The sequence below is a fragment of the Talpa europaea genome (assembly GCF_964194135.1).
Source record: "Talpa europaea genome assembly, chromosome: X".
Lineage (NCBI taxonomy): Eukaryota > Metazoa > Chordata > Mammalia > Eulipotyphla > Talpidae > Talpa > Talpa europaea.
In genome coordinates, this window is record NC_140081.1 from 77,959,176 (window position 1) to 77,974,052 (window position 14,877).

The following is a 14,877-nucleotide window of genomic DNA, read 5'->3' on the forward strand; positions in this document are numbered from 1 at the left end:
GGAAAATGGGGATAATGCTTTATCTCAAATAGGAAAATGGGGAAAATGGGGTTGCTCTTTGCTCCATTTGCTTCTCCAGTGTACAATAAATAAGTCTCTGCTATCTAAATAATTATTTTGTAGCCCATCTGAAAGTCACCCCAAAGTTGTTACGGAGCTGGGAGAAACACTTCAAAATGGGGATGACTGAATGAATCTCTTGGAAGACGGCAAACTGAGTAGATCCCCTGGCAGAAAAGGCCTTTCTTGTGATGCATTGGCATTTAGGTTTTGGGTTCTGTCAGAGACGTGAAAGGCCAGAACTGCACAATAATAAAAATAATGGGAAAGTTTCACATTTCAGTAACAGTTTTAGTATACTTCCTCCTGTGGGAAGGAGGCTGAGTATTTTAAATTTTCATTGCACATTTTTTCTTTCCTTTTCTAATGTGTTTAAGTCAAGACTGAATTGTAATTTCTTATGTTGTCACTGATATCAATATAAAGTCTTACTGGGTTTTTTTTTGGCGGGGGGAGAAATGACAACACCCACTAGAATGCAACAGAGTGGGTGAGATGTTGACAGGAGCTCCTGGACAAATCCTGTCCATGTTTTGCTTTCTAAATCCCTGTTTGCAATGCTGAAATATCACCTTGTGGAGTGAACAAAGAGAGCATTTTTAAGAGACCAGAAGTGTTGACTTCAGTGACTTACTTCTTTCTGGTGTAAATTAGTAAAACAAATCATTGCTTAGAATGAAGCAGAAAATTATAATTAGCAGAGTCATGTTATGCTTCAAATAAGTCAGTTAATTTTTAAAAATTTCTTTACCTAATAGGTTGGACTTTGCTCCCTGGTCTTTAGTGACACTTCATGCATTTGAACTTTTTTAGAAAATAGATTTTAACAAGTCTTACATTTCACATTAGGGCATCAAATTCACTCAATTCTTTCATGTGGAAACACTTTACATGGTGAAAGATAACTCCAGCTTTTGAAATTCAAGAATTTTCAAGGAATCAATCCAGAAGCTAAACAATAAATTTGCAAACTATACTCTGATCTTATTTTTGTCATTAAAAGCCCCATCTGTACTTTACTACAAATAATATATGTCTCTCTCTCTCTCTCTCTCTCTCTCTCTCACACACACACACACACACACACACACAGATGGGATTTCTAGAATGTAGTTTTCTTCCAGTAAAGACTAGGGCATTCCAGAGAGGCCTAGAAAAGATATTATATGGACTGTGGAGAATGGGAAGTAATCTGAGCTTTAGGAGACATCATCCTTTCAGTTACGTAAAAGCAACCACTATTCTTAAAGTAATACAACAAACACATAGATACCTGCTGTCAAATGAGATCTCTGGAGGAATGACATGAGTACTGTCCTTGCCAATGAGGAATTTGATTCGATCATAGAAGAGTCTTGAAGTGTGCTGAGAGAAGAGGGGTTGGCTTTGCTGAATGAGGTCTAGAGGATCTGGGGAACCCTGACAGAGAGGACTTACATAGCAGTTGCTTTGTTGACAGCAGTCAGGGTCCACACAGTCAGTCAGACCATCTGAAAGAAATGATTTTGAAACTTAGTTTCAAGATAAACACCATAGTTTAAAACATGCATACAGGGAGAAAAATCCAGATGATAACCAAAGATCGCTGTCCATGTTTGAGTTTAGAATCTGTTAAATTCACGTTTCTCGTGATCACTCACTCTGAGTTTCCCTGGAACATCAGTGAATTGTGAGCTATTTTACACATAAGTAGCTCTTTCCTGAATTCCACCGCATTTATGGGCTGTACTGCATTGTCTGACATTTGGAGAGAGTCTTTTGTTTGGTATCACTCTTTAGAAGTTTCCTTTTTCCTTAGCAAGACCATTCCTCCAGGAGAGCAACTATTTCTTATAATTCTCTTGAATTTCTTACACCAAGTACATCTATAGGCACACAGGTAACAAAGGCTTGCCAACGTGAATCCACTTGTATTTGAAAAAAATCTCCCAATAGTCTCACCTAGTGGAAATTCACACAGAGGCTGGTAGTTGCATGGTGACAAGGTGTGTGGAGAAGGACAAGTGATTTTCAAATGTGTAGTGAATTATCTGGGGAGCATTTAAGTATATTCCTGAGTCCCACCTACTGAACTAGCATTTCTTCAAAGCCCAGGATCAACCATACTTCATCCGGGTGATTCTGAAGCACACTAAAGTTTCAGAACCATTTTTTTTAGAAATTTCTAGGAGCCACTGGAGCTTACTTTTTCCAAACAGTAGTTATTTGGTACACGTACTAATAAACCTCAGGTAGATGAATGTGATGAGCCATTCACTTTCATTTTCTGGAGCTTCACCATTTATTCTATTCTCCTGAATCCATGGTTGCATCAAGAAAAAAAGGATATAAAGGATTCATTCTTTGGTAGAGGAATAATATGGGCCACAGGGGTTATGAAAGGAGGGGAAACCATTGAAAATCTGATAGGTGCAACCTACTGTGTTAGGCACTGGCGGAAGTAAGGAGCTGAAAAGATCCTTTTCCTGTTTTGAGGAGCTAAGAATTTAGCAGGAGAAATAGGTGTATAAACAGCTGACTCTTGTACTAAGACTGCAGTGCGTGTCATAAGAGGCTTCCACACGCAGAGGGGTTGGAGTGATTAATTGAGCATATGGACACTTCATTCCACACCCAATAAGCAAAAAAATTGAAGTCCTCACAAGGTCCTTAAAGCAGACAAGTGGCTCTAATTTAGATGTTTAACAAGGGTAAATACAAAGATTCTAATCTTCTTGGCTTGCGGTGGAATAAGGAGGTTCACAGATGGATCCCCATCTCCTTAAGGCTGATGATGAAAGTTACTGGTGCTGGTTTCATGCAGCTCTTTGCTCGCTCGCTCACTTGCTTGCCCTCACAGGGCTGCTCCCGTTGAGCTGGAGGGAGATGTACCACAGCTGGGGGCAATGAAAGCCAGGAACACCCAGAGAGTAGGTGATCGGAGCCGCAGCTCTAGGGCACCCAGCAAATATTTTTCTTCACATTAAGTCCTTTCATATTCCCTGTACCATACCCACCGCTTTGATTTAAAATGCAGTTTGCTTCTTTCTTACCTTCCCTGTTTGCTCAGTGGAGTGTTGCCCCCGATTTCTACTCTGTGTACATATTTCTTTTTCACTGATGACTAACTTTTAAGTGTGGATTCATTTCAATCAGAAGTTCCTTTCTGCTCCCTTCATTCAGCAAATTATATTAACAGATTTTCTATAGATTTTAGATGCCACTACCACCTCTCTTTCCAGTACATTGTTCGCAGCCTCCTATTAGCACATTATTTCTTTACTCTGCTAATTAAACATCTGGGTGCACGGAAAAGCTGGCAAAAATATCAGGCTGATTAGAAGAGTTCTGTGATGTTTGGGGTTTGTGCATAATATACTAGACAATGAAAAACTGCTTTCCAAATGGGCAGTCACCTTTGCCTTTCAATTGGTGACAAATGTGTTAGTGATAATCAGACTGGGAATTCATTCACAGGTTTCAACCTGTCAAGCACACAATTCTAACTTTTTTTCAGAAAGGAATAGATTTTTAAATCATCATGCCAAAATGATTTTCAAAACTGGATTTTAAGACTAAACACAGAGCCAGTTCAAAATAGGGACTTGCATTTGCTATCTACTTATGTGCTATACAGATTCCAAACTAATGTTTCAAACTTAATAATTGCCTATTATACAGGGCTAACCCTCTAAGACCTCTGCTTTCTGAGAGAACAGCAAGACTTCTGTTGAATCTACAAAGGCCACAGGCAAGCAGACCAATAATGGCATGCAGCCTCCAAATTAGAATTCATAGGTAAGCCCAGTTCATGGGCAAAGATCTACTTACCAATTAACACATTGGATAACACCCCATACAGTATGTTTAGACTGTTACAAAGAAGTGCAAATGATAGTCACACTGCATGTGTGGGTTTCTTTCCTCCCCTTTTTTTTTGGGAGGATGACTACTCTTGGTTCCTTTATTGTTCTGAATTGGCAGCTGTGGCACCTCCTGACAGCTGGGCTCTGGGTGTCAGATTTGGACACACCAACAAATAAGGAGGTTAAATTGTCTTGAAGGACTAAACATGGCATTCACGGACACTACCTTTGCCAGCGAGTTAGGGACTATGCCAGTTGGTACTGATGAAGATCAAGGATATGGGTTTCTTCTGTATGTGATCAAGTCGTTCACTATTAAACTTTTACCTGTTAGATGTATGCCCTTGGTTGAAAGGAGGCTTAAACAGGGAAATGTGAATGATATAGTGGAAACCCATATTAGATTCTCCTAATTCCTGAAATAAATTTACAAATAAATGTCCTTTTTTACAGAAAGTACCCATATGACGCACCTTGTAAAGTGACAGGTAGTTTGTGGTAGCGTATTCAGAAGAATGTGGAAACATATGTAGATTGGTTAATATTTGCCAGGTGTGGCCTTAGGTATTTCCACATATATAATTTCATCTAATCCTTGCAACCATCCTGCCCCTCTGTTTTATAAAGGAGGGGTAGGTAAATGTGGTTGCACAGTTGGAAGCTATGTGGAAGTCATGAATACCCAGTGTTCGGACTACAAATCATACGTTCAACATTGTCTTCTAAGCAGCGTTATTGTACAGCAGGTCCTTGATCAATGGCATTCTGTTCAATGTCGTTTCCTTATAACATTGATGAGAGGAAAAATCAATGCCTGGTTTGGGACCACTGTTTGGAGTTTGCACTTTTCCCCATGTCTGTGTGGGTTTCTCTGGGTACTGATTTGCTCACACAGCCCAGAAATGTGCATGTTAGGTTCATTTTGTGTCTCAACTGTCCTAGTCTAAAGAGAGACAGAGAGAGGGAGAGCACCTGTGTGTGTGTGTGTGTGTGTGTGTGTGTGTGTGCGCACGCGCATTTGTGTGTGTGTTCCCTGTGATGGAAGGGCGTCCTGCTCGTAGCTGGGTCCTGTCTTACACTCTGATCTTAGGCTCAGGTTACCCAAAACCCTGAATTGGAATAAATGGGTTGAAAAATGAATACATGAATGAATGAGTGAAAATTATTGTTTAATATTTGAAGTGTTTTGGATCTATTTTGGTGATGTTTCTGTAACCAGAAATATACCATGGGGACTTAACTCATTTATATCAACTAGCCTGTGCTAAGACTGATTTCATTATATGTTGTTTCACTTAAAATCTCAGTTTTCAAGAACCTATGGATGATGGTAACTGAGGACTTACTACACTGACTCAGGTTATAAGACTTCCAAGTGCTGGCTATATGTAGGTGTTTAGAATCATGAAGTGGTTAAGGTCAAAGAACTATGCTACTTTGATTCTAATCTTGACTTTGCCACTTACAATTTATCTAATTCTGGAAAAATCAGTTCAGCTCTTAAATTCTCCATTTCCTTATCTACAAGATTGGGTAATAATAATATGGACGCTACAGAGTTGTAGGGTCACATGCTATAATAATTATAAATAGCTTTGCACAGTGTTTGGTATGTAGCTAGCACTTGTGAAGTTAGCTATTGACATTAATGAAATTCTAGACTGTATAGACTACAAGAAGTCTAGGGATAGCATCTGAGGTATAGACACCAATGGTCTAGTCTGGCAGCTTAAAATGCCCAGATTCCGTCCCTTTGAAGGTGCCTTATCACTGGCCAAAGGACAATGAACTTCTGTGTAGCATATTTGGTTTGTAGGGATGTGTTCATCTGCTTGGTTAGGTTATCAGATATGTAGGAGCCTATGTGGCTGTAAATAGATACTGATGCTACAGTAAATGTTTATTCATTCACATTCAGAAATTTAGAAGTTATTATGATTTGGACAGGGGTTGGATTGAAGCTTAACCTTTTTAGCATCTATAAGACGGAGGGTCTACCAAGCAAATTAACAGTGAAAAAGAAATTGAAGACTGATCACTCCAGTGACTCAGTTAAACAAAATCTTCCCAGGCATTTCAGAAAACCATAAACAATGGACTAATTATAAATCACTTATAAATCTTTACTAAAGCAGGCCCCCCTACTAGGCACTCTTGTTAGCTTAGTTGTTGTTATACATGTTGAAGGTTAAATGACTGCATTTTCTTTGGAAATTAGTCTATAACTCATTTTTTTTTCATTTGTTTAGGCTGACTTTCACCCCAGGAGTTTGCTGTATTAGTAAAAAGAAAGTGGGAGAGATTCAAGTGCACTCAGCATTTGACCTCCTCAAATCATTGTTGTTGCTATAACCTCATACAATTTACTTTTTCTGGGTCAGGAAAGTAAATTGTTTATATGCCACTAATGTTCATGTTCTCCCTACTTGAAAATGATTGCCTTTCTCACAATCTGGTTGTTCTGTCTCTCTTACCTCTCTAACCTTACTTCCCATTATCCCGCAACCCCCACTTCCCAGTATTCCTACATTGGGAATGTTCTTCCCAATATCAACACAGCTCACCTCTCATCTCCTTCAAGTTTTTACTGATATACTACTCCAGTGAGACTTCCTCTAATCACCTTACTTAAAATTCCACCCCTGTGCCACACACCCTACCCATTTTTCCTGCTTAATTATTTTTTCTCCAGCACACCATCTTCAGTCACATATTAAAAAATATTCTTGGTTTATTGTCTCACAACTAGAATGTAAGCTCCATGGAAGCAGGATTTAGTCATATATTTACTGCCATTTCCTCAATGACAAGAAGAATCAATGTGTGGCTCAAAGTAAACATTAAATAAGGTTTTATTGAGTGAATAAATGGTTGTCCTAAAAGTCCTATCTCTATGATATTTGTAAATCTACAGTCAACGAATGCATCAAAATATGTTATAAATAAATCTTTCATTGATATCTCATCTTTATTACCCCTTTTAAATTCTTGTATTTCAAACATTATCTCACTCACTTTCAACACTGCAAAGTAGGCAGATGTCAAGTATTATTAGCTTTAGTTGGTAGATAATGTGACAGATTCAGTCATAGGGTGGTTAACTGAGCTATAAAGTTTAGAATTTTCAAGTTCCACTTCTACCTGGATTCATTTGGCAGATTAGACTCTCACAACTCAATGATCCTTTAATAAATGGATTGTTTGGGATAGTAGAAGGTATGGTCAGAAGAGAAAAATTAGGAATATTCTTTCTGATGCTAGATTTTTTGTCCCAGTGAAGTCTTAATGGTAAATGTGTAGAAGGCGTCTGGACCTTAAACAAAGCAAATGTTATCAATTCATTGTTCCTTCTATTTCATTTTCCTATTTATTAAACACTGCAGCATGCTGGTGACATTCAAAACATGAGGCTTATTGATCCGTGAGTTTATATGTGTTCATAATTCACCCATGGTGCTGACTTCTAGATCTAGAAACACTACATCATAAAACAGACTTGCAAATAGCTATTGTTCTTAACTAATGGTGACTTGTTATGAAGAATGATTCCTGGAAGACCATTCTGTTTTAGGCAATTAACTTATTGATTTTACCGATGAATATGAATATAGACCACGGGAAGAGTCTGTATAAGAGAAACTTAGACAAACATGTGACAAATACTTAAAGGATTGGGGAGAGGGGAAGGCCATTTGATTGAACACACTTTTTCTACATCTTTTTAACCTTTTTGACAATCTTTCCATAACATCAGAATCACTTTCCTTCCTCTGTAACTAGAATAATTAAGAAGTAATCTTATTTTGATAGTTGAAAATCGTATAAAATAAACTTTGTTAGAAAAAGAAAAATACTGGATGGTCTCACTCATAGCAGGAATCTAGAAAACCTAAATAAGGGACCAGGAAAAAGAATAACTATAAGAAAGAAAATATCAAAATCAACAAATAACTATGAACAAGAGACATTCTATGGGGGTTGGGGGGCGGGGAAAGGAGGGCTTGGGGTAAAAATAAGGGGGTTGTAATTGTATGGGGAATATAAAAATAAAATTTAAATAATAACAAAAAATAAACTTTGTTCTGTATGATCTGGCCAGGGATGACTTTTATATTCTCCCACCAATCTCTCTTACTCATTGTATTCCAGCAACAATGATTTGTCTTTCACTTTCACTTCCTGGAAAAGCTTAGTACCTTTCTATCTCAGGCCATTTGTACAAGCTGCTCCATCTGCCTGACTCCTATGAGGCCTCCGTTACCACCTAGTCTTGGTTATACATGTTTACAGTACTATAACATTTTATAGCATTCTTTACAGTGGTAAATCCAGTTATTTGTGTCACTTCTTGTTAATATCTATCTTCCTTATTACACCATAACTTCATGAAGGCAGAAACTTGTACTGTTTTCCATTTTGTCCCCAGTGCTAAGAACAATACTTGACATGAAGTGGGAATGAATGAATGGAAAACTGGGTACTCAATATGAAATGTTTAGCTGAAAGGTAAACATTCAACTTAAGTAACTGGCATCAATGCTATCCAATAGAAATTTCTCCATTGATGAGAACCCTCTAGATCTGTACTGTTCAATACAGAGGTCACATGTGTTATGTGATAGTGAACTAAGTAAGTGTAACCAAGAAACTGAATTTTTAATGTTATTTAAGTTAAACTTAAATAGTCACATGTGGCTAATGGCAATCCATCAGGCAGTGCTGATTTTGATATCTCCAAAGAGATAGATGGTGGATGGGCCTTAAATTAAGCGAAACTATTTAAAGAAGTTTGAAAATTTTATGAAGTCCAATTTATTATTTTTTCCTATTGTAGTTGTTTTCCTGATTTTAAGTTTAAGAAGCTTTTCCCACCTTAATAGCTGTCACTTGTATTTTCTCCTAATTGTATTTTAATTTTCTTTTAACTTTAGCTCATTAATCAGTTGGAGTGCTTTTATTTATTTTATCCTTTCAGAATATGTTTTGGATTGAAAACCCAAGTTTTTTTTCTTTATAGTTGTCTCGGCACCATTAATTTCATAATGCTTCTTTCCCCCCACTGAGTTTTTGATGTTAGTTTTATAATATACTAAATTTTTATTTGCACTGGAATGTGTTCCAGAGCTTTTACTCGGTTGTATTGATCTGCCTATTCTTACATTAGTACCACTTTGTTTTGATTATCCTAGCTCTAAAATATTCTTTGATGTATGATGGTTCTAACTTCCTCACTATTCTTTGCTTTAGGTTATTCTTTGCTCTGATACAGTTAATATAACGTCTGTCCTCTTTTTCTGATGTCAATTCATATGTGTATGTCATATATGGCATTCATATTTTCCAAACCCCAAATAAAGACAAATGAGAATGTGGTCACCAGGATGTTAAATTAAATCTCTGCCCCCAAACAGAGGGTTGTGCATATGGTAGGTGTTTGTTGACTAAAGTGATAAATGAGGTCAAGACATTTGATAGGCTTATGGCTATAATTCATTCTTATATATATATATATATATTATATATATATATAATGTACAAGAATGCTTTCATTTTTATTTGCATACTAACAAAAAAATCCAAAGGTTATTTGTTCTCTGTTTTTACTGGCCAGGGAGCTCTTAGGTAGCTTCTAGACTAGCTGTGTCACCCACATATTCAGTGCAACCCAATTAGTTACTAAGAGCCACAAAGCATTGAAGCAGAGTATAACTAAAGTCAAAGCTGTGGGAAGTATGAGTAATACTAATGAGTATTCAAAGCTGATTAGGATGCAAAAAAAATATGGCCATTCTTTAAGTATCAGCTATAATGTGGAATAATCAGGTAGCAGCTACTTGAAGCAACTGCTTAAACATGATTTTTTTTGACTGAAAAGATTTCTTAAGAAATTCATTGTAAAAATTAGGACTATTTTTCCCCAAGAGGTTCAACTGGCACTTTCTGACTTAATTAAAACACACACACACACACACACACACACAGCACTAACAAATGTGCAAATATTAATCAGTGGTCATATTCATCTAATTGAATTCAATCATTCTGCATAGTTGGAGAGCTGAGACCACCAAATAAAGGGTACCCAATGTATTCTTAGGAAAAACATTTTAACAGTACAAAAATGGAACTGCTGTCCAAAATCTTAGACAAGTGGCTTTCAGAGGTTATTGAATCCATCTTTCCATCTCAAGGTAGAACTGAATTATACTTATTGTCAATGTCATCTTAATCCTATTAAAGGAAAAAAAGGGTAATTGGAGCTCTTAAGGAACCTTCCCTCTACTCCTCAAAGAGACGATCTAAAATATACACTGAGCTCATATCAAGGTTTTGGATTGAGATTTACATAGACACAGTTTTAAAGGACTCTTCAGAGTTCAACACACATTCCACAAAGTCTTCTATGCCTTTTGGATCTACATATACCACAGGTATTGAGAATTGACAATCCATCAATATTTAATTGATCCATTCATTAAACATTTTTGACTGCCTTGCGGTGACCTTCAGGCCATAAAAAATGTTAGATAGTCAATTATTTCTTATCAAGCTGAATTTTATTAAGACAGGAAGCTTATTTTGACCCAAGCTTAATGGCTTCACTGCATAAGTTGTAAATGTCTTTCCTGAGCATAACCTTTGAATCAAACATCAACTGAGAAATCTGTATTACTAGCTCAAATCTTTTTTCTGGAATGAGACAGTGGACCTAGGTTTACAAGCTGGCTCTACCATCTCCTTGTTATATGATCTTGAACAAGTTAACTTTTCTGTGCCTTGGTTCCTTAGTTTGTAAAGTGGTTTTAATTGAGTTCTTATCTCATAGAGATTAAATGAAATAATTCACATAAAGCACAATTCCTCATACACAGTAAACACTACATACAAGTGAGCTAATATTGTTACTAATTATGTTGGGCATAGAACTATGGACTCTGGGTCATGTTCAACATGTAACAAGGAAACCATATAGATAAGATATAATTATGTGATTGATTGTATGGTGCATTTGATAAGCACCATTGGAGATTGGGGGGTAGATGTCAAAGTTTTCCAGGAGATGTGGTTTGAGTTAGGATTTAATTGATGGCAGAGATTAATTGGTATGGAGAAGAGGGGAATACCATGAAAAGGGGAGGATAATGGAAAGAAAGTAAAGGAAGGTGAAGATAAGTATTGGATGGCCATAAAAATCAAGCAAATAGCTGAACAATCTATCATTTAATGGAAAATCTCATTCTGGCTACCCAAGCAATTTTCCATTTAGATAGGTGTTAAACAGTTCATTCAGAAAATGATGTTATTCTAAGTTGTGTGTGTGTGTCTGTGTGGTGGGGGGTGAGTGGTATAGTTTATCATCTTTTAGTAGTTCACATGGATTGTGTCATTTAATACTTGTCCCAAATCAAACAAAGCAGAGCTAGTATTTGAACCTAAAAAATCTAACTTCAAAGTCTTATGCTCTTAATCAAGAAGTTGATTCTTAAAATTTATAAGGTTGCATATCTTTTTAAGGTAAACTGCTAGCCCAAATAAGTAAAAGAGGAAATTCTTACACCCAATTTGCTTCTTAAATTGTGATTGGTGCCTTATTGATAAGCCCCCAGGTTGGATTCAAATGACAAGGTATATAACTGTCTAAGCAGCCATAGTAGCCTGAGGAGTGAAATTTAATAATCTATTTCATGTTAAGCTAATATACACAAATTAGAAAGAAATTTTTTGTTAATTTCATATTTTCTTGAGAAGAAAGGAGAAAGTGATCTTTTGTTTTTTGGTTTCAAGCTCATCCACAGGTGATTTGTTTATTTCGAGGCCTGTTTACACAATGCTTTTGTTTGCTTGACTAAAACAGAAGTGGTTACCCTGAGACCTTGTAGCCACATACGGTTTTTTAAGATATCACAAGTAGCTCTTGAATTACATATAAAAAAAATCTACTGTAAATTGTCTTGATGTATGTCCTCTGAAAGACATAAAGTGTTACTAAAAGGTAGAGACACAAGAGGGAGCTCTAAATAAGAATAAAGAAAACAATTTCTTTATAAAAACAATATGTATAGTACAAGCTACATTATTAGCATTGGACAGTTTGGACAGTGGTATATTCATTTAATTTGGTATAATAAATGACTGAAGTATGGGAGGCAGCATGGTTATAGTAGTTAAGAAAATAGACTCTGAAACCCTATAGGTCTGAATGGTAACATTGATTCTGCTACTTTCCAGCTGTGTGACCTTGGAAAAGTCACTTACCATCCCCATCGCAAGCATTAGTTTTCCCATCTATAAATAGGGAACATAATAGTGCCGATACCTCATAGTGTTGCTGTAAGAATTAAATGAGATATAATGTGTAAGGAGTTTGATGTGTTGTCTGATTTTAGTAAATATTTAATAAAGGGAAATTTAAAAAATAATATGTACATATATAACTCAAAATGGTTATACTAAGGATTCCTAATTTTCACTCGTGGCCAGATTGCTCACCACTGCACCAGAGGCTGGTTTATTCCTTTCGTATATGAATGTTTTATAAATGACTCACCTCCATCATTGTCCAAGTTATCTCCACAAAGCATTTCCATGACAACATTGCAGCCTGTTCCACTCCAACCCACCTGACACACACAGTGCCAACCATTTTGATCCAGGGTACACCGCCCATTTCCAAAGCAGAGTCCTGGGCAGCCATCTGAAAATACAGCAGAGTAACAATCATGGAGACTTCAGAATGGGATTGGCCAACACTGATGTATCTGTCTATAGGGAAGCATGTAATCATCTCAGCTCCATTCAGATGAGGTGTTGAATAAATGGAAGAGGAGCTTGCTTCCTTTACAAAATCTTCCCAGGGAACTTGTTATCCCTTACTCTACAGTGCTTTTCCTCAGAGAGCCAATTAAGCATTATTAATGCTCACCCCAATTCCCAACCTCTGGCACAGATAGGATGAAAACTCTGATGAGGACAAGAAATGTCTTTTTGTTCCTTTTTGAAAAATGTATCACCTCATCTCAATCAAACTGGATGGATGATGCTATATCTAGTTACAACCAATGAATTGGAAAACGACGTGGTTTCTACGAATAGAAGCTTCCCCTAACTACTTCTAGCCTGTGTTGATTTTTTTTCCTTGTGATATATTGCTTCAGGACTTAGGTGTGTTGGTTTAGGGTCCAGGACATACCATTAAATATTTTCCAATATAGTGTCTTAGAAATGTGCTTCAGTTGTTTTACATCTATTTAGCTTTTCTCTTCAAGATTATTGATTTGGGGACTAAGGACTGAATATTTGACTTATCTGATATCTCTCTCAGAAACTACTGCAACATATGTCTGTAGTAAGTGTTCAACAAATGTTTATGTAATTAATGCATGCCAAATTTAGACTTTTAGAATTCTGGAGAATAACAGGAGAGTCAAGGAAATTGTTACAATTCAATGACTTTTAGCCACTGATAAACACAAACACTGACAATGGCCTCTATTTAGGCTTTTAATTTCTCAGGGATGCCCTATTCTTTCTACCATTAGTTCAGAATTAGGCTATTCCAAAGGGCACCTGTGCATGTGGGCAGATGAACAGAGACAGCAATAGTGACATATAGCTTTTGGAAATTTTCCCAGTAGCAATAGAGGACCAGATCTGGATTTTGCTGGAGATAGTCCAATCAATATTCTTTTCATTTTTTTGTCTTTGAAAGAAAATTTCACAAGTATAAAGAGCAAAAGAATGGTTGTTTTAAAATCTGTACAAATAACCCAGTGTTCTGTCCAAATGGTTTTTTCAAGCAATTATCAAAATTCCAGAGAAGAAAAAACTTTAAGATGACAGATGGCTGTAAGAAAGTGAACAGATTAAATATATGTATATATGTGTATATATAAAATATATGTTTTACACATATGCAAATTATATAATTTCTCAAGAAGTGATATAGGTTGAATATATATAGGTTTAAGAAAGGAATTTATCTAGTTCCATTCTCATTGATATACAATGGACAAAGAGAAATTAGGGATACTTTGGGACATATTCAACCTCTGATGATGAGGTCATGAAAGACATCAGGACATCCAACAAAAACCCCTTTCTGTTTCTATTAAAGACAGATCCCTGGGGGGAATGGGTGGTGGGGTACTTTTAGGGAAGTAATTCTGCCCTTATAAGAGCAGGGTATAAGACTAAGAGCTGTGTTGTTATGTTAAAGAAAAAGTTCATCTGTCTACTTAAACAGCACTCATTTAATAATTACATATCTGTTTACACCCCCCCACACACACACAATTCAACATAAAGACAAGGAAAAATAGTTTTTAAAACTGCTTATCATTTCATTTTACACCATGAAAAAAATGGCGATGTCAGGAAAACAAATTACTTTCTAGTCTATCATACCACGAACCTGACAATATTCCACTTAAGATTGCCAAGAGAAAAATGCCCCACTGACCCCTCTACTCCCACATGCATATTTTGTTTAAAATATTTTTCTGTTATAAAGTTAGTGAAAAAAAATCTTACCTCGGACAGCATCTAAGTAGTGAGCTGAAAGAGGGGGAGGAAAAAGAGTGATTGAATGAATTTCTGGGAGACCAAAACCCTACAACATGTACTAATGGTTTACCATCTGTTGCCTGGGAGGAGAATGGCAAACTGTGAACGACTGAAATGCCTGCAGCTCAAAAGTTGGTACACGGGCCTTTGTAGTTTGTGAATAATATTTTCTGTGGGAAAGATATTAATGGCTTTCCTGCAAGAAACTCTATTAGGCTTCCCCAAAAAGTGTCATATTTCATTAAAAGTATAAGAACTGCATTTTTACATTTCAGTAATAACTTTCATGAAAGAGTACTAGCTTGAACTTCTTATTAGTAATATCTTTAGAAGGAAGTACTGGAGTAACCACCTTTGGTAATCATCACAATATTTAAACCCTCTTATGTGAAGGCAATAAACTTACTGT

At 36.5% G+C, this 14,877-nt stretch overlaps 1 protein-coding gene across 3 annotated transcripts in view; it reads right to left on the reverse strand.

The window, feature by feature from the left end:
- TENM1 (teneurin transmembrane protein 1) overlaps positions 1-14,877 on the reverse strand; it is a gene marked incomplete at both ends in the record, with an annotated part of 529,505 nt that overhangs the window by 155,256 nt on the left and 359,372 nt on the right. For all 3 annotated transcript variants that reach the window (XM_084259136.1, XM_084259137.1, XM_084259135.1), the window contains 3 exons: positions 1,334-1,550; positions 12,454-12,600; positions 14,436-14,459. In XM_084259136.1, the coding sequence (XP_084115262.1) occupies positions 1,334-1,550; positions 12,454-12,600; positions 14,436-14,459 (388 nt within the window). The remainder of the gene's footprint in view (positions 1-1,333; positions 1,551-12,453; positions 12,601-14,435; positions 14,460-14,877) is intronic.